Genomic DNA, 19,703 nt, shown 5'->3' with positions numbered 1-19,703 from the left:
ATTTCATATTAAAGTTTGAGAACCAATCTAAGATCATAGTTGTATATCTTTATGGTATAGGAAGTGATAGCAATATGTTGGTAAAAGGGGCCTCATTCATCATAAAAATTGTGTACTGAGATCAAAGCCATGTTCCCTGTTTGAAAAAATCTGTTATAGGGGCGCCTGGGTGGCTCAGTCATTAAGCGTCTGCCTTTGGCTCAGGGCGTGATCCTGGCGTTCTGGGATCGAGCCCCACATCAGGCTCCTCTGCTGGGAGCCTGCTGCTTCCTCTTCCACTCCCCCTGCTTGTGTTCCCTCTCTCACTGGCTGTCTCTCTCTCTGTCAAATAAATAAAATATTTATAAAAAAAAAAAAGAAAAAAGAAAAAATCTGTTGTAGCCATGGTATTGTTGTGGTTTACTTTTTATTATGAAAAAAGTTGTAAGAAAAAATTGAGACACTAATATAATAATTAATATACAGTTAACATTTTACTATATTTGCTTCCTTTATTTTTTTCTGCTTGAGTTAAATTACAGACATCATTATGTTTGATCCTAAATGCTCCAGAAGATTACCACCTATTATCGTCTAACACTCAGTTCACATTTTATATTTTTTCACTTATGTTAAAATGTCTTTTGTCTAGCTAGTCTGTTCAAACCAGAACTAATCAAAGTTTATAAACTGGATTTGGTTGTTAGGCCCCTTAAATCTCTCTTAATCTAGAATAGTTTATTACATTTTCCCCCAATAATAAGCATTTAATCTAGCAGGTTTTAGTGACTGTTGTTTGCCAAGAAATAAAATAAATATTTATTTAAGGAGTCAAATTCAAAAGCACAGTAGTAGTCAAAAAAGAAAACCATAAGGCTTTGTAAACCAAAGTAGTCAAAAGAGGCTTAATCTGGGAGAGTGACCATTAAGAACAGAACTAAGAGAGCATAAGTTAAAATTCATTTTTGTAATTCCTTTAACTCCTAAATTCATCCATTACTGTTTAGGTATAATTAGGAGGCCGCTACTATTACTTTTATTAAAATCATTTTTTTGTTTGTTTGTTTTACAGTGGTCAGATCAAACTAGCAGATTTTGGACTTGCACGGCTCTATAACTCTGAAGAGAGGTGAGGCATTCATCAAAATTACATGTGGGAAAAAGGAATTCTTTTTTTTTTTTTTTTTTAATATTTTATTTATTTATTCGACAGAGGTGGAGGCAGCCAGCGAGAGAGGGAACACAAGCAGGGGGAGTGGGAGAGGAAGAAGCAGGCTCATAGCAGAGGAGCCTGACATGGGGCTCGATCCCATAACGCCGGGATCATGCCCTGAGCCGAAGGCAGACGCTTAACCGCTGTGCCGCCCAGGCGCCCCGGAAGGAATTCTTTTTATTCTTAGATATTCTAGTATTCCGCAAGTTGCAATAATTATCAGAGTTTCCTAATTTTCTAAATGTGTTAATTCTGTCTAAATTCTTGAATCAGCCTTAGACTGAAATAAATTAACCCAAATTGGAATGCAAGTTATTTTTTTATCTCCTACTTCTGTCCAGTTTACTTTTGAACTCTTAGATTGCTAATGGAGCTATTTTGACCCCCGTTTTCAATTGGCAGCTATTTCTGTTTGCATTTACTTGTACAAGTATTTTTTCATTAGAACCCATTGTAAATTTATGTCATGGTTGTTTTTTACATTTCAGTCGCCCTTATACAAACAAAGTCATTACTCTGTGGTACCGACCTCCAGAACTTCTGCTGGGAGAGGAGCGTTATACACCAGCCATTGATGTTTGGAGCTGTGGGTAAGTCTCTTTGTGCTTTCTCTCTTGATTGTAATTTACATGTTGTTGAACTTGTATCTGTTTTCTGTCTGCATTGGCTTTTTGTAGCTTTTCTTTAAGTTTGAGAGGAATTCAGAGGAATCTGTTGAATATTTCCTAGTATCAGAGACATAATTTTTTAAAAAACATTTCCCCAGGTGTTTTTTTTTTTAAGATTTTATTTATTTATTTGACAGAGAGAGACAGCCAGCGAGAGAGGGAACACAAGCAGGGGGAGTGGGAGAGGAAGAAGCCGGCTCCTAGCGGAGAAGCCTGATGTGGGGCTCAATCCCAGAATGCCCTGAGCCGAAGGCAGACGCTTAACGACTGCGCCACCCCCCCCCTTTTTTTTTTTAACTTAGTTTGAATTGAGATCCAAATACATTCAAATAAGGTCCATAGTTTACAATTGATTATCTCAAGTCTTTTAATTATAGCTTCTCCCTCCATCTCTTAGAGAGGCTCCCCATCTTATAATTTCCTTTTTTTTTTTTTTTAAGATTTTATTTATTTATTTGACAGGGAGAGGGACAGCAAGAGAGGGAACACAAGCAGGGGGAGTGGGAGAGGGAGAAGCAGGCTTCCTGTGGAGGAGCCTGATGCGGGGCTCGATCCCAGAACGCCAGGATCACACCCTGAGCCGAAGGCAGATGCTTAACGACTGAGCCACCCAGGCACCCCCCATCTTATAATTTCCTTAGAAGAAACTGGATCATTTGTCTTACAGAGCTTCCCACAGTCTAGATTTTGCTGATTGCATCCTCACTGTGTTTTTTTGTTGTTGTTATTTTAGCATGGTTCTCTATCCGTTTTATTTCCTATACGTTATAGGTGTATTCAGGTTTGATTTCCAATCACCCAACTGACCCTGAAACTACTTTATAGGTGGTTTTGAGTACTTCTGATAGATTATGTCAATGATATATCAAAGTTGGGGGTAAGAGGCATTGGGAGCCTCTGCCCAGAGTACAGACAATAACTAGATACATTATCTGTAGAGAATTTAAAATCAAGAGAACAATCCACTACAAATTGGTGTACTTTTTATTATCACATTATACAGGCAATTCTAAATAATGTTTGCTAAAATATTCGTCCCTAAGAGGGCAGATTTACACACGCACACGCACACCCCACTTTACATAATATACAGTTATCTCTTTTTGAAATGTTATCAGCTATTAATGATACACCTTCATTAATTCATTTGTGGTGGTTTTGTGATGGTGATATTCTAATTATATATTATTCCTTACTGGAATAAAAAGAACATCTATTTTACTAACCCTAGGTACGAGTGATACAGAAGAAAGTAGAGATAAAGCTTTAATTCTTTCATTTTATTCACCAGTTTTAAAGATAATGTGAGGTAGTTCCCTTGTATCCCTCAAAGATGACCAAAGAGAGGGTTTTAGGCTTTTGTTTTAATTTTGTTTTGTGTTTTAGTTTCATTATGAACTCATGAATTTAAACTTTTTTTTTTTTTTTTAAAGATCCCTCTAAGAGAGAGAGAGTGCGGTGGGGGGAGGGGAGGGAGGAGGAGGGAGAGAGAATCCCAAGCAGACTGTCCACTGAGTGCAGAGCCTGATGTAGGGCTCAATTCCATGACCCCAAGACCATGACCTGAGTCCAATGCTCAATTGACTGAGCCATCCAGGTGCCCAACATTTTTAATGTGTTTTAATCTTATGGTTATCATCTTACTCCTATTCACATTTTCCAGTCTTTGGCCAGTGGAAGTTTAGTGGGTCCTTCCAACACCCATAGTGTTTGGTAAATAGCCTTCCTTGTTTTTTGGTTCCAAGCTCATCCTGTTCATTTAATGCCCCACATCTGGAATCAGCTCTCTAAAGAGTCTTAGTTCTTTTTAGGAAAATGATACTTAGAGACCACAATTTGTGTTAGGAGCATAGACGTTTTTGGGGTGCTTGGATGACTCAGTGAATTAAGCATCCAACTTTTTTTTTTTTTAAGATTTTATTTATTTGACACAGAGCAGGGGGAATGGCAGGAGAGGGAGCAGGGGGAATGGCAGGAGAGGGAGAAGCAGGCTCCCTGCTGAGCAGGGAGCCTGACACAGGGCTTAATCCAGGACCCTGGGATCATGACCTGGGCCAAAGGCAGACACTTAACTGGCTGAGCCACCCAGGCACCTGGACTTGGCCCATTCTATACGCAGATAGGGAACCTGAACTTTAGGCTTAAGAGAGCTTGCCCTGGGTCACCTGGCGGAGGAATTGTAGAGTTCACATTTGAACCCAAGTCTTTTGGGTGATTTCATTATATATCACTGTAGTATATAAGCCACCCAACACACACACAGACACACACACACACGCGCGTGCACACAATTTCCCCCTTACCTGAATGGCCTCACCAGCTGTTCCATCTCAACCACCACTGACCAAGCACCTACTATACTTCTTCCTAACACTTACATAAATGCCAGCCCTAGGAGTTAGCAATTATTGTTGCTTTTTTTTTTAACTGTGGTAAAGTACACAGACGCCTAACTGACTGAGCCATCCAGGCACCCCAGCATCTGACTCTTGATTTCTGCTAAGGTCATGATCTCAGGGTCATGAGATCGAGCCCTGTGGCGGGCTCCACATTCATCACAGTCTGCTTAAGATTCTTTCCCTCTCCCTCTGCCTCTCCCGGCACTCACATTAGCTTGCTCTCTTTCTCAAGTAAATAAATAAATAAAATATTTTTTTAAAAAAGGAACATAGATATTTTATTAAGATTTTATTTATTTGAGAGAGAGAGTGAGCAAGAGAGTGCACGAGCGAGGGGAGAGGCAGAGGGAGAGGGAGAAGCAGAGTCCCTACTGAGCAGGGAGCCCGATGCGAGGCTTGATCCCAGGAACCTGAGATCATAACCGGAGCCAAAGGCAGACACTTAACCAACTGAACCACCTGGGCGCCCTGGAAGTTGTTTTTGATACTATATGATTTATGAATGTACACTCTGTCCTTGACCTCCATACCTTAGGGTTCTGACATAGGTACTTACAAGTGGAGCGTATACTTTTTTCCCATTCATTCCCTTCTGTATTATGTCAGTCTTTAAAAGGAGCACTGCAGGGGTTTTATTTCAAAATTCAAAAGGGTGATAGATAAGGAGAGCATAATTTCTGTGGTAGCCTACCCAACTCAAATGAAGCTTTAGTTAAATTTTACTGACTCAAGCTGGGTATGTTTGTGTTCTGGACTATTTGCTTTAACAGTATTAGCATTTAAATTGTCACAACTAGGCTCTAAAGTTAACGCCCCATTAAGATACACAGGGAAAGTTCATAGCTCTGTTGGTACTATTATTTCAGTGTGTGCAGCCTGCCACCTCAGTGTATTAGCAAAGTGTTCATTACATAATAATGTCTTCCCCACCAAAGAACTAGAAACTGAAATAAAACACCAAAGCCCGACTTGGAAATTAAAACTATCGATTAGACTTTAAAGCCCAGTAACTTCTTTGAATTAAGATTTTGCTGGATGTTTGATGTGAGCTTACTACTTTGGTGATCCATGGAAGTCTCTCTGAGGGAGAAACTAGAAGGACTGGTACAACAAATTATGCCTAGATTCTGAAAACCCACCTGGGTTTGTTTTTCTTTGTCTTATGTTACCAATTATGACAACACTATTTGGAATTTGATTTCGTGGTTAATGTTAGAAGTAGAGTGAAATTTTGCTTTTACTTTTTTTCATTTTTAAAGACTTATTTATTTTAGAGTAGGGGGAGGGGCATAAGGAGAGAAACTCAAGCAGACTCTGTGTTGAGTGCGGAGCCTGAAGTGGGGCTGGATCCCACGACCCTGAGATCATGACCTGAACCAAAATTCAAAGTTGGACACTTAACCAACTGAGCCACCTAGGCACCCCTACTTTTACTTTTCTAATTTCTGGATAAGGTTTGAGTGAATATGAAGTAAGAATTTGTCATTTGAGGTTTACAAATGCTAATAGAAAGGTGGTAATAACTTTGAAAACTAGATTGGTTTTGCTTCTCTTATTTAGTCAAGCTAAAGAATTCAGAGTAAAACTATAAATATTGCTTTTGTATTTGTAAATCTGATTTCAGAGCACAGGCCAGAGAAGAGATTTTTTTTTCCATTTTCTTTTTTTTCCCACTTTTCAAAAAAATGAAATATATTGTGAATACAAAAAAGTACGGAGTATTCATGGAGTTTTTTTTTCATTTGTTTTGAAGTTATGTTGATATGGGGGGATAGGTTAATTAGGTGATAGAAATTAAGGAGTGCACTTGTGATGAGCACTGCGTGATGTATGGAACTGTTGAATTACTATATTTTACACCTGAAACTAATATAACACTATATGAAAACTTAACTAAGTAGATTAATTTTGATATAATTTCACATGTACAGAAAAGTTCCTAGAAGAGTACAAAGAATTAGTATAGCCTTCATCCATATTCACTAAAATTTTTTAACCTTTTGAGGTATATAATAAACTGCATGTTTAAAATGTACAATTTAAGTTTTGACACATTGTATACACCAGTGAAACTATCACCACAACCAAGATAATGATGACTTCTGAAAGTTTCCATATGTTCCTTTGTAATCTCTCTCCTGTCCACACTATCCCATTCCTAGGCAACCACTATTCTGCTTTCTATCACTGTAATTGATTTCCATTTCTAGAATTTTATGTAAATGGAATCATGTAGTATATATTCTTTTTCCCTCTTGCATCTTTTACTCAGCATAATTATTTTGAGATTTATTCATGTTAGATTCACTAATTGTTAACATCTTGCCACATTTGCTTTTATATTCATGTGTATGTATGTGTATGCACACCACGTCTTTTTTCCAGAACTATTTGAAAGTAGTTGTATATATCATGCTCTTTCCCATTTTAATATTAAATCTACATTTAAAAAAAAGATTTTATTTATTTATTTGACAGAGAGCACAAGCAGGGGGAGCAGCAGGCAGAGGGAGAGGGAGAATCAGACTCTCCACTGAGCAGGGAGCTCGATGTGAAGCTTGATCCCAGGACCCTGGGATCATGACCTGAGCCGAAGGCAGATGCTTAACCTACTGAGCCACCTAGTTGCCCTTAATGTACATTTTTTAAGAACAAAGATATTCTTATGTATAATCACAGTACCATTATCAAATTCAGGAATTTTAACATTGATACACTGTCTTTTAAGTTGTTTAGCTTATATTCCATGTTATTTTTTCAGTACCCTAAGAATATCCTAGAAACAGTACTTCACCTGATAGAGGATTTAATCCAGTATCATGTATTACATTTAGTTCTCATTCTTTTTTCTTTTTTTCTTTTTTTAAGATTTATTTATCTTAGAGAGAGAGTTCATGAGTGGGAGAGGGAGAGAGAATCTCAAGCAGACCCCATGCAAAGCGCACAGAGCCGGATGTGGGGCTCAATCCTAGGATCCTGAGATCATGACCTGAGCTGAAACCAAGAGTCAGATGCTAACTGACTGCGCCACACAGGCGCCCCTAGTTCTCATTCTTTACTCTGGAACAGTACTTAGCCTTCCTTTGTCTTTCATGACATTTACATTTTTTGTTTTTTGTTTTTTGTTTTTTTTGTTTTTAATATTTTATTTATTTATTTGACACAGAGAGAGAAAGAGAGATCACAAGTAGGCAGAGGGAGAGGAAGAAGCAGGCTCCCTGCTGAGCAGAGAGCCTAATGGCGGGTCTCCATCGGATCGTGACCTGAGCTGAAGGCAGACACCCAACTGTCTAAGCCACCCAGGAGCCCCTAGTTCTCATTATTTACTCTGGAACAGTCCTTAGCCTTTATCTTTCATGACATTTACATTTTTGAAGGACAGACTAGCTACTATATAGATTCAAGTTATAAAGTTTTGGCTGGAATATTCCCTAAGTGTTCCTTTTAAGTTACCACGTTTGTATTTACATGAACCCTGTTTTCCTCTTACTGATAATATTAATTTTGGGCACTTAGTTAAGGTGTTGTCTTTTTCCCCACTAAATAGTTATTAGTTTTTCTTTTGTAATTAAGTAATTTGTGGAGACATATTTGGGGACTTTGTAAATATTTCAGTATTATTTTGGAAGACATTTTTGAAGTGGGAAAGGCGTTTAAGTATAATGTGTTTGAAAGTCCTGTTGAAACTGACATCTGATGACAATAAACGTTTCTTTACAAATAACAATGCTAAGAGGGCTGTAGGATATTGCACATTCTACAGAGCAAATGAATGGAAAAGCTAATCTTTATAGGAACTGCTGAGCATTCTTGTAAAATTGAAGTATGGGTTTTTTAGTCTTTACTTCCTTAATTTATAATGGAATTGATAGAAAAAGACTGACTCATTTTCTTTGCTTGTAGGCTTTATAGGTGGCAAAAGTTTGATCTCCTGGCAAATATAAATTCTATATACTATGTATTCTCACTTTGAGAAATACTTTCTTTTACAAAACTCAGACACTGCAGTTTGGGGCTTATCTACAACCTGTTATATCAGATGCAGTCAGATAGACTATAAAAGTTTGAGACACAGATTAGGCTCCAGGGATATCTCTCTTAACCTCTCAATTTTACTCTTTCTAGATGCATCCTTGGGGAACTGTTCACAAAGAAGCCTATTTTTCAAGCCAATCTGGAACTGGCTCAGCTAGAACTGATCAGGTACAGCTTTGCATGTGCTCTAGGTACCCGGGTGTGATAGGTGATCTCATCTTCTAATTTCTAATACTTTTTGTTCATTCTACTAAATGAGCTTATGCTTCTTGTGTCCAAGTAAGTTTCTCAGTCAGATTTACCACATATTTTGTCACGGGCTGTAGATGTGAAGAAGTTGTATTTCCCTTTTTTAGGTCTTACTAAAGGTCTACATTTTAGATTCCCTGTTTTTAGACATTTAAGGTCTTTGCATTTTTTTTATTAGTTCTTTATATAAAAGCATACCATTTTCAGTGTGGTGATTTCATTCCTAGGTTAGATTAAGATCAAATTTATGCAGCAGACATTTATTGAGTCTGTTCTATAATAAATTCCTTTCTCTGTTAAACTTGAGGATTTAGAAATACATAAGATAGGTCCTTGCCTTCAGAGAGCTCAGAATTTAGTAAGTGATACAGCATGTAAACAGATAATTAAAGGTGGTGTATAATTCATTATTTGTTATGCATTAAATTCAGTTTTCTATCAAAATTTTAGGCTTTCTTCTTTCAGTTTTCCCTATAGGGACATTATAGGACCAGCTCATCTCTTTGAAATTAATACTAACTGAACAGAACAAAATTGATAATGAAAACCTTTATGGAGGTTTTAAAAACATGTTTTACAAAACCAAGTGTATGGATCATTTTAGACTCTTTTGCCAGGATTTTCTCTTCACTATCTTATAACCAATTATTTCTGTCCTTAAAGCAGTGAGGTCAAGGTTTACCTTTCTGCGTGCCCTCTAATTTAATAAGCCAAGATTCCCCAGACCTCAGGAGGTAATAATTTCTGCTTCTGTTATCTCCAGAATTCACAGTGCTGACTCACTCACTTCTTGTTCGGGCTTTTTTTTTGTTTTCAGTCGACTCTGTGGTAGCCCTTGTCCAGCTGTGTGGCCTGATGTTATCAAGCTGCCCTACTTCAATACCATGAAACCGAAGAAGCAATATAGAAGGCGTCTGCGAGAAGAATTCTCTTTGTGAGTTTGGCAAAAATGTACATCTGGTTTCTGTGTGTTTAGGCTTGACTTTTTCCTGGCCTAGGGAGTTACTGTTGTCCCAACTTATTATAGCAGCACCTCACAGGAAAACATTGTATCTTCGAACAGTGTATGAATTTTATCATAGTGCTGTTGTAATTTTCTCTTATGAAGGCTTTATGTTTTTTATTTATTTTTATTTTTTTATTCATTTGAGAGAGAGAGAGAGAGAGAGCACAAGCAGGGGGAGAGGTAGAGGGAGAAGCAGACTCCCTGCTGAGCTGGGAGCCAACATGGGGCTTGACCCCAGGACCCGGAGATCATGACTCAAGCTGAAGGCAGATGCTTAACCACCTGAGCCAACCAGGAGCCCCTGCTTTATTTGTTTTTAAGTTTTTTATTTAAGTAATCTCTATATCCAGCGTTGGGCTGGTACTCACAACCCCGAGATCAAGAGTTGCGTGCTTTTCCGACTGAGCCATCTAAAGCCTTTAGATGATAGAAAATCATTTTATTGTGAACAATATATAAATTTTCTCATAGTCCTTTTGATTCTCCCACGATAAAAGAGTGGAACTGCTGGCTTCATGTTTTCTACCTGTATTATAGCATTGCATAAACCCTGTATGGGAGCAAATCTGCTTGCTTATTTATCCAGCTTCTAGCTCCCTTTCCACAGTTTATTTGGAGCTGGAAATTCAGAGACCTCTGATACAAGGTTACAGGTTTAAGAACTCTGGGGTCATTGTGAATTTGTTCTTTCTACAGCATTCCTTCGGCAGCACTTGATTTACTGGACCACATGCTGACACTAGATCCTAGCAAACGTTGCACAGCTGAACAGACTTTACAGAGTGACTTCCTTAAAGATGTTGAGCTCAGCAAAATGGATCCTCCAGAGTAAGTGCTGCTAGCTAAGTAGTGACCCTAAACCTCACACTAAGCGTCAGGAGACGAAAACTCAAAATAATAGGTTTTTAGAAGGAACTGCAAATGGCTAAGTCCAGAATGGAGAGGTGCCCTTGAGTATTATGGTTGAAAAGAGGTTTGTTTTATTGCTTTTTTTCTTTTTAAACAAGGAATAGATTTAGATATGATATTTGTTCTAATTTGACTCAAGCTGTCTTTTGTCCCTGAATCCCCAGCATATTGCCCTGTAAAACTTCTTTGAAAGTATTCCTTCTGGTTTTTGCTCTTACCCATTTCATTTGCTTGAATCTCCTATGTGTGTGGTGACCACGTATATCCCAAACTTGGAAGGACAGTCCTAATTTTAAATAGTTTGCATCACTGTCAGGTCATATATCCCGAATTTTGATGTTGAAAATAAGGTCTTTGTGCCTCTCTCACACAAGAATCTTCTGTATTTTCTGTATTCTGTAGGATCTTCTGAGGTTTTACATTCATGTTTCACATTTGGCAAATAAGTCTTATATCTTTGAATTTTTCATTGACGTGTTAATAGTTTTCATATCAGAGTCTTTGGGTATTTTTTTCTTACATAAAGTATCTTAAAGAAATACACAGTATTTAAAGACTGAGTGGGTAGTAACTACAAATCTAATTGTTCCAAAGAAATGTCCAAATTCATTTACTGCACTAGAATTTTGATACATTGAGTGTGTCTTGAAATACATAAGCTTTTTACTGAAATTTGGGAGGTCTTATAGAGATATTTTGAGTCTGGTAATCTTTATTGTAATAAGATTTGACTTGCCAGGGCTGTTTGTATTACTGAATATGAGGAAATCTGGAAATATATTAAAATATATTAATAAACACCACAAAATATCAAGTCATGGAAATTCAGTGGGTAGAAAGAAGAAAACCCGTTTTTTGGTCCTCACAGACCAAATAATGCATAAATTGATTTTACACAAAAGTGATTTAATAATACTAAACTTCAGTGGTTCACTACCTTGCCAGGAGGGACTTTTTGTAGATACTAACAAGCCAGTCATTTCTGTCCTATTCATTCCTAATTGAAACTTGACCAAGAAAGTTCTCCTTTATTCTTGTTATACAAAGCAAGAACAGTTGTAAGACTTAACTATTTGACTGGAATGTGGGTGTTTATATAGTAGGCGTGTCTCTGGTATTAGCAAGATCCTCATTTCTCAATGTAGAAATCTCTTGGGCTTTTGGATTTTTATTTTCCTCAGACTGCCATATGCCATGACCCCTTTTACACTGCTACTATCTGTTTACTATATTTCTAGTTATTTTTATGTTATTCTTTCCATTTCCCTCTGCTCTTTGCCTTCACATTTTAATCTCTTGTCCTTCCATTCACTCACTGTTGCAGTCCCACACACATTTCCCCTTTGTTTTATCTTTTTGCAGCCTCCCCCACTGGCAGGATTGCCATGAATTGTGGAGTAAGAAACGGCGACGACAGCGACAGAGTGGTGTTGTGATAGAAGAACCACCTCCATCCAAAGCCTCTCGCAAAGAAACTACCTCAGGGACAAGTGCTGAGCCTGTGAAGAACAGCAGCCCAGCACCACCTGAGCCTGCTTCTGGCAAGGTGGAGCCTGGGACTGGGGATGCAATAGGTCAGTTCTGGGATGGAGTTTTTGTGCTTTAAGGACATTAGGGCAGGTTTTGATGGTCAAGTGCAAGGATGCTGCATGTGTGTGTTTTAGTTTTTAGCCACTGAAGCATTAATAAAGACGTGACCTCATTATGAGGAGAAGGAGCTAAACCAAGTTTTGTACATGTGGTCCAGGAAGTCTACAGTAGATTATTTTCCTTTCAAGAAAGTGGGAATACTATATCTCAAGTAGATGTACAGGATAAATCAATAAATTAGGCCAAATTTAAGGTTCCTTTACCCATGGTTCTCTAACATGTAATTTAGAGCCCTGTTTATGTTAGGTTTGTTAAGACCTTCTTAGAATCTAATAATTTAAATCACAGTTGCTATTAAATGTAGTTAGTTCTGTAGAAGGTTATTTGATCTAAATATATCCAAAACTGTGTAATAGTGAGCTATTATAATAAAGTAGTTTTGTGATACCATCAGTTTTTCTGAACTATAGGTATTCTTTCCATGGCTCATTTTCCCTTCCTTGTCCACCTACGAGAGTGGTTTTTAACACTGGCTGCACATTCGAATCATTTGGAAAGCTTGAAAAGTAAACACTCCTGAACAATTGCCAGATCTCTGGGGATGGAAACTGAGGCATCTGAATTTTACAATCTCTCCTAGTAATTCTTATGTACAATAAGGGTTGTAAGTCCCTGATCTTGTAGAATATAGGTAAAATGAAATCACTTTTACTCACAGTGCAGAGATGTTTTAGCTTGTTCCTATATTTTTAAGTGAAAATATAAAGAATAACAAATTGTCATGACAGTTTGAGGCATGAAAAACGAGATATTCAAAATGAAACTTCACACATTGAATATTGTAAGTTGCTGTTGCCAGTTGCAGAAGGCAAAGGTCCTTAACCTGCCTCATCCTCTTATATTGGCTCCACTGTCCACAGGCCTTGGTGACATCACACAGCAGTTGAATCAAAGTGAATTGGCAGTGTTACTGAATCTGCTGCAGAGCCAAACTGACCTGAGCATCCCTCAAATGGCTCAGCTGCTTAACATCCACTCCAACCCAGAGATGCAGCAGCAGCTGGAGGCCCTGAACCAATCCATCAGTGCCCTAACTGAAGCCACTTCCCAGCAGCAGGACTCAGAGCCCATGGCCCCAGAGGAGTCTTTGAAGGAGGCACCTCCTGCCCTAGTGGTCCAGCCTTCAGCAGAACAGACAACCTCTGAAGCTTCAAGCACACCAGCTGACATGCAGAATATGTTGGCAGTTCTTTTGAGTCAGCTGATGAAAACCCAGGAGCCAGCAGGCAGCCTGGAGGAAAACAACAGTGACAAGAACAGTGGGCCACAGGGGCCCCGAAGAACTCCCACAATGCCACAGGAGGAGGCAGCAGGTAAACAGACCGGTCATGAATCTCATTGAGCTCAGGTGCTGTTGATCCTCTTAAATCTCTTTAACATTTTCTTTTTCACATCAGTGGCCTCAGTTTCAGTTTTTTGTAACCTAGTCTACAGGAGAACATAGCACCCAGTGATGTATTTCTTGCCCGGCTTCTATTTAAGTCTCAGAGCTTCTCAAAGCACCTCTCATATACTGATTGTTTTTCCATTTCCTAGGAGGTGGGTAAGTAAAGCCTCTGTATTCTAACCCAAGGAAACCACAACCATAGCTAATGATATATCTTGAACCACTGTGTGAATGGTGGCCAACTAGTATAGCACTTAAAAATCTGCCTTCCAAATAAACCATCATCAGATTGTACACTCAACTTTACTCTAGTGTAGTAAATACTGATACCAGTCTTACCTGAAAGATATAGTCAAGAAAACTCTAATAAAATGCCATTGTTAATTTCCTGAGGAGTAATTTGGAGGTATTTCTAAGTAGATAACTAACACCATACATTTCCTTTCCCCCAAAATTTTAGTGTATAAAAATGCTTTTTAAAAATCTGTGTTCCTAAGAGACAATTGAATGGACCTCAAATTAGGAAGTGAGCATTACATAAAGAAAAATCTGAGAAAAGGAAGTAATGTTATACCTTGATCTGGCATGACCACAGCACACAATTTTATTAGAGGAAAGAAAGTTAAAATTTTCTAATTCTGATTCACAGTCTATTTGCAAAATGCTTACTTATCTGAAAGTGTTTTCAACTCGTTGGAAATTTTCGCTGTTCATGAAGACCCCATGAATTGGGGAATGAGAAGAGGCACAAGGGCTGAGGAGGTACACTAACCTTCAACTTTAGGTTGTCCTACATTCATATTTCATATGGGATGGTGCAGAAAGTATATGCCTTTTTTCCACTGGTATACAAATATATAAGCTATTTTTCACATGTAAAGCTTTTTAAAACGGGAAGATAACATAAATAAAATTAACCCCTTTACTTTACAGATAGGTAAACTGAAATCCAGGAGTTTAAATAATCCTGCCTATGGTCCCACTGCTGGAACCATATTATTGGCAGAGGCAGAATTAGGACTGGTATACTTCTCTTAATGTTTCTTTTTAATGTGTTTTTTAATTCACTTTGTTACCCTGTCGTACTGCTTTTAAGAGACTCTAGAACACGGAATAACAGAAAGGTAATCTAGAATTAAAGCAGGCCTTTTTGCCTCCTCTCTTATACCTTCCTTCTCCTTCCCACCCCAGCAGAAAAATTCAACTATAATCAAAATACGTGGGAGAAGTTGTTCAAATTAAATAATATAGTGATTGAAAGAAATTCACCCAGTAATTGAGCTAATAAGCTATCAGCCAAATGGTCAGATTGAACTAAAATTAAGGCCTGGCCTATGGCTAGAAATTGTTATATTTACTTTTCAGAGAAGAGTAAAAATACCGCTCCTCATTGTTAGTCATCCCTGGATTATCCAGTTTTCCCTGTCTCTCCTGTTTCTGTTTCTCCCCTGCTGCCTCTCTTTTGGCCATTTTACTGTTCATTAGCACTTCCACCAGAGGGCAGACTGAATAAGCCAGAGAAGGTGAAAATCTGTTACTTTGGCTATGTTTAGCTACTCTACTTGTGTGGGGAAAGGGTTATGATTGAATCTAATGAGTCAATTGAAATATTTAAGTTATTTGTACATTTCATTAATACCTCCCTCCATTAGTACAGACTATTAAGAATTGGCAATATTGTTAACACTAAATCTTATATAATAGTATGACTTTTAAAATGTAATCTTTATTTTTAACTCCTTTAAGACGTTTTATTTAATAGTTCTTTACAGTCTGTCTGCTTTATTACGTCGAGGTAGTTTTCATCCTCATACATGTGAATTTGAACTCAAGAATTAGTTCTGTTGAAACACTATTGGACTATTCACATAAAAGGCAGAGTTTAAGTATGAAAAGTAGTATAGCTGGAAGAATAAGTTTAGCTTTGCTCACTTTTGCAGTTAGGCATTTTTAAAGTTGTTTGCCGTTGGTATTAAAAAAAAAAAAAAAACCTGGTGTTTTGTTTTATGTATAGTCCAAAAATACTTTTAAATATAACTGGTACTGAGATATTCTTATGTAGTAAGATATATAGTATTGGCAGCAAAAAGCTCTGAAATCTATAGATGTTTGTAGTCCAGTTAGCTCTCCTTTTTCAGTGTCTTCTTTCCAATTGTGAGTTTTCTATAGCTAATTTTTTTTCCTTAAATTCATTTTTACCTACCACCTAGTCAACCAGCCAATCTGTCAACAAGCAACTTGGGTGGGTACTGTATACAGGGTGACCAACTCATCTCTGTACTGTCCTGGTTTTAAAACTGAAAGTCAGCAACCTGAGAACCTGCTCAGTCCCAAGCAACTTGGGACTGGTGGCCACCCTACTTGTGTGTTACATAGAGCACCTGAACTTATCCTTCCAGGGCACAACATTACAATATGGTGTTTTCAGAGTACTTTCACCTGCATGCTAAGTGAATACATACTTACTTTACTGATTGTCTTTGCAAAATATAATTGTGGTAAATATGCTACCAAAATACTTTATAACTAAAAACTATTTTTGGCTTGTCTGAGTAACGACTTTTATATCACTTAGCTCAGATAATAAAGCATTGACTATATGGACATTTAAAAATATGGTTCCATAGGGAACAGAAAAATCAGTCATTTGGAAGATATCCCAAAACATTAAACCTTTTCTTCAGCAGGGTGACTCCCAACTCTTTAAAAGCACTGTTCTGATTGTACTTGGTTTTGTATGTCCTCAAACTCACACCATTTTACATCTCTACTCTCGGGCCTTGGCATGAGTTACCAGACAATGATTGCCATGCTTAGGCAAATTTAGCCAGCAGTGGGGTTGGGGGTGGGGGTGTGGAAATGTGTGGAGTGGTTCAAGAAAGACAAAGATCTTTGGAAAGAGAGAATGTAGTATATAAGTTCAATACATTTCTAAATACTCAGTTCTTTCACCGTTTCCAAGATAAACAGATGTTTATCAACAGCCCATTCATTCTGCATGGCATTACTATAGTGATTTTTTTCATAGCATGGAAAAAATGCAGGAGGTTGGGAAACAAAATAGAAAATTATGATAGATTAGTCTTTATAATTACTGTAACATAGAAAGCTGAATGACAAAATGGTGGTTACTATCCCTTTTTTCAGAATGTGATTATGGGGAGAGGGGACTCAAGTTTGGAGAAGCACGTGTGTATTTATACATGACGGTACTGAAAGGTTTTTACTTTATTTCATCTCTCCTGTATATTCTTTAAGTTCTATTTCAGGTGTTAACCTTATATCATCAAATGTTCTGTAAAATGTGTTAGCTAAGTCCATGCAAGGTCTCCTATTGTACAGCAAGATTATGTGCTAGAAATGTGACCACAACATGTGTGTTATTTCCTCTCATCTTCCTTCTTTCTACTTTATTTTCATTAATGTTTTGATCCAACAGCAAAAAGGGGCGGGGAGGCTGCCAACAGCCTACATATTAGAACAGTTCCTTAAGGAAGGAAATGGAGGAAATCTCAGACAAAAATCAGGACAATCATTTGAGAAACATACGATCTTTTTTACACCAGCTGTTAGATTCAGAATGCAACTGTTTTATTTTAATCACTTGATTTTATTTATAAATTGCAATTTCCTGATCCCAAGATTTTATTCTTTATATATATTTGGTTACTTGTATTGATATTTGTTTATGTTGGGCAGTGTATGTATGTGTGTATGTGTGTGTGTGTGTATGTTTGTGTTTATAATCACATGTGATTTTTAAGATGGTGTTTAAAAGAAGTAACCCTTCCACAGCATGTCCTCCTCACATTCTTCCACCAGAGAAGAGGCCCCCTGAGCCCCCCGGACCTCCACCGCCGCCACCTCCACCCCCTCTGGTTGAAGGCGATCTTTCCAGCGCCCCCCAGGAGTTGAACCCAGCCGTGACAGCCGCCTTGCTGCAACTTTTATCCCAGCCTGAAGCAGAGCCTCCTGGCCACCTGCCACATGAGCACCAGGCCTTGAGACCAATGGAATACTCCACCCGACCCCATCCCAACAGGACTTACGGAAACACTGATGGGCCTGAAACAGGGTTCAGTGCCACTGACACTGATGAACGCAACTCTGGTCCAGCTTTGACAGAATCCTTGACCCAGACCCTGGTGAAGAACAGGACCTACTCAGGCTCTGTGAGCCACCTTGGGGAGTCCAGCAGTTACCAGGGCACAGGGTCAGTTCAGTTCCCAGGGGACCAGGACCTCCGTTTTGCCAGGGTCCCCTTACCATTACACTCAGTGGTCGGGCAACCATTCCTGAAGGCTGAGGGAAGCAGCAACTCTGTGGTACATGCAGAGACCAAATTGCAGAACTATGGGGAGCTGGGGCCAGGAACCACTGGGGCCAGCAGTTCAGGAGCAGGCCTTAACTGGGGGGGCTCAGCTCAGTCTTCTGCTTACGGAAAACTCTATCGGGGGCCTACAAGAGTCCCGCCAAGAGGGGGAAGAGGGAGAGGAGTTCCTTACTAACCCAGAGACTTCAGTGTCCTGAAAGATTCCTTCCCTATTCATCCTTCCATCCAGTCCTCTGAAACATTAATGAAATCATTTGCCAGAGCGAGGTAATCATCTGCATTTGGCTACCGCAAAGCTGTCTGTTGTATTCCTTGCTCACTTGCTACTAGCAGGCGACTTATAAAATAATGATGTTGGCACCAGTTCCCCCTGGATGGGCTACAGCCAGAACAATTACTTCAACTCTACCTAGTAGATATAAGTAGAGAATGTGGAGAGGGTCATTAAATTGAAAAGTAAATGTTGTTGTAGTTCATTTGCCTGCACTTCTTGAGCAGAAGAAAAGGAGAACAGTTTCAATTTTGAGATGGCTCAGGAGAGGCTCTCTTTAGGTTTTTTTAAATTTGGGGATTTTTTTTTATGATTTTTTTCTTTTGAATTTTGTTTTTTGGGGTTTTTTTTTTTTGTTTTGTTTTTTTTGTTTCGTTTTGATTTCCTTTAACGATAATAGTGTTCACAAAATTTGAGCTACTCTTAGGCTTTTGCTATAAGGGAAACAGAGTGACTGGCTGATTTAAATAAATGTTTCCTTCCTCTCCACCATCTCACATTTTTGCTTTCAAGTGAACTCTTTTTTTCCCCATTGAGCATCTTGAACATACCTTTTTTCCAAATAAATTACTCATCCATAAAGTTTGCTCTGCTTTGACAAAAGACATGCCCCTCTCCCTGCACATGAAGCAGGTTGTAGAAAGAGGCACTCTTGGGCATGTAGGTAGATTTACCCCATCTCTTCCCTTTTTTACCCCTTCTTTATAGAGTTTCTCATTTTCTGTCTCTCTCTGTCTCTTTTTGAGGCATTTGTTTGGAAAAAATTAATCGTTGAGATGCCCAAGAACCTGGGATAATTCTTTACTTTTTTTGAAATAAAGGAAAGGAAATTCAACCTCCTATATTGTTCTCTGTAACTTTTCAATTCTAAAATGTTTTTGTTTTTTTAAAACCATGTTCTGATGGTGAAGTTGATTTATAAATGCAGACAGCCTAGGACATTGCTGTTGAGCTGGGGTTAGAGATGATGCCTCCATAACTAGAGGGCTAGTAAGAGCAGTTAGCATACTGTTTACACATATATTTTTATGTCAAAAAAAACCTTTGAAACAGAGCATTGTAGTGTTGTCAAAGAGAAAAGAAATACATCCTGAAAATACATGAAAATGTAACTTAGTTTTTAGGGTGCATATTTTTCTGAAGATCTATCAATATCTGAGACCTTTTTTAAAAAATAATTTTAAAAGAACAGACCGTGAGAAAGAACAGTATTGACATATACACATCTCAGCATGTATATCCTGCCAATTCTTTTAGGGAGTTTCCTCTAGAGAGTTTGATTTTGGTTTTGTTTTTGGTAAAAGGGGTTAAATAATGACTTCATGGCAAGAATTTTGCCTTATTATAAACAGGAAATGGAAAAGGGAAGGGCTTTCAGGGTGGGATAACTTGGGAGGCTTCTCATTCTGGTTTCCATTTCTATGTGAATACCAGCATATAATGTGTTTTAAAAACATACACATTCATATAAATTATCTTCACAGACTTAGACCTTTGTGAAACGTAGATTAGGACCCTTTTACAAAGAAAAGGCAAATATGCTTCAGCATCTTGGAGAATAGTTTTCAGAACTCAAGTGAAGTTTTGTGTTTCAATGCCAAGTT

At 38.2% G+C, this 19,703-nt stretch overlaps 1 protein-coding gene across 25 annotated transcripts in view; it reads left to right on the top strand.

The window, feature by feature from the left end:
• The window catches only part of CDK12 (cyclin dependent kinase 12), a 72,919-nt gene that overhangs the window by 25,392 nt on the left and 27,824 nt on the right, over nucleotides 1–19,703 (top strand). For 20 of the 25 annotated variants that reach the window (XR_005837418.1, XR_005837409.1, XR_005837414.1 and 17 more), the window contains exons 7-14: nucleotides 1,052–1,108; nucleotides 1,681–1,782; nucleotides 8,385–8,462; nucleotides 9,361–9,477; nucleotides 10,246–10,377; nucleotides 11,821–12,032; nucleotides 12,969–13,421; nucleotides 17,291–17,708. Coding sequence is in view for 3 of the 25 variants with exons in the window: in XM_040640696.1 (XP_040496630.1) it covers nucleotides 1,052–1,108; nucleotides 1,681–1,782; nucleotides 8,385–8,462; nucleotides 9,361–9,477; nucleotides 10,246–10,377; nucleotides 11,821–12,032; nucleotides 12,969–13,421; nucleotides 17,291–18,003 (1,864 nt within the window). In the remaining 22 variants the exon portion in view is untranslated. Of the gene's footprint in view, nucleotides 1–1,051; nucleotides 1,109–1,680; nucleotides 1,783–8,384; nucleotides 8,463–9,360; nucleotides 9,478–10,245; nucleotides 10,378–11,820; nucleotides 12,033–12,968; nucleotides 13,422–17,290; nucleotides 18,942–19,703 lie in introns of those variants that run through there. The other 5 variants (XM_040640696.1, XM_008689180.2, XR_568136.2 and 2 more) reach the window with 3 other exon arrangements.

The sequence above is a fragment of the Ursus maritimus genome, unplaced genomic scaffold (assembly GCF_017311325.1).
Source record: "Ursus maritimus isolate PB19 unplaced genomic scaffold, ASM1731132v1 scaffold_24, whole genome shotgun sequence".
Taxonomy (NCBI): domain Eukaryota; kingdom Metazoa; phylum Chordata; class Mammalia; order Carnivora; family Ursidae; genus Ursus; species Ursus maritimus.
This window is presented reverse-complemented; position numbering and strand designations above follow the sequence as displayed.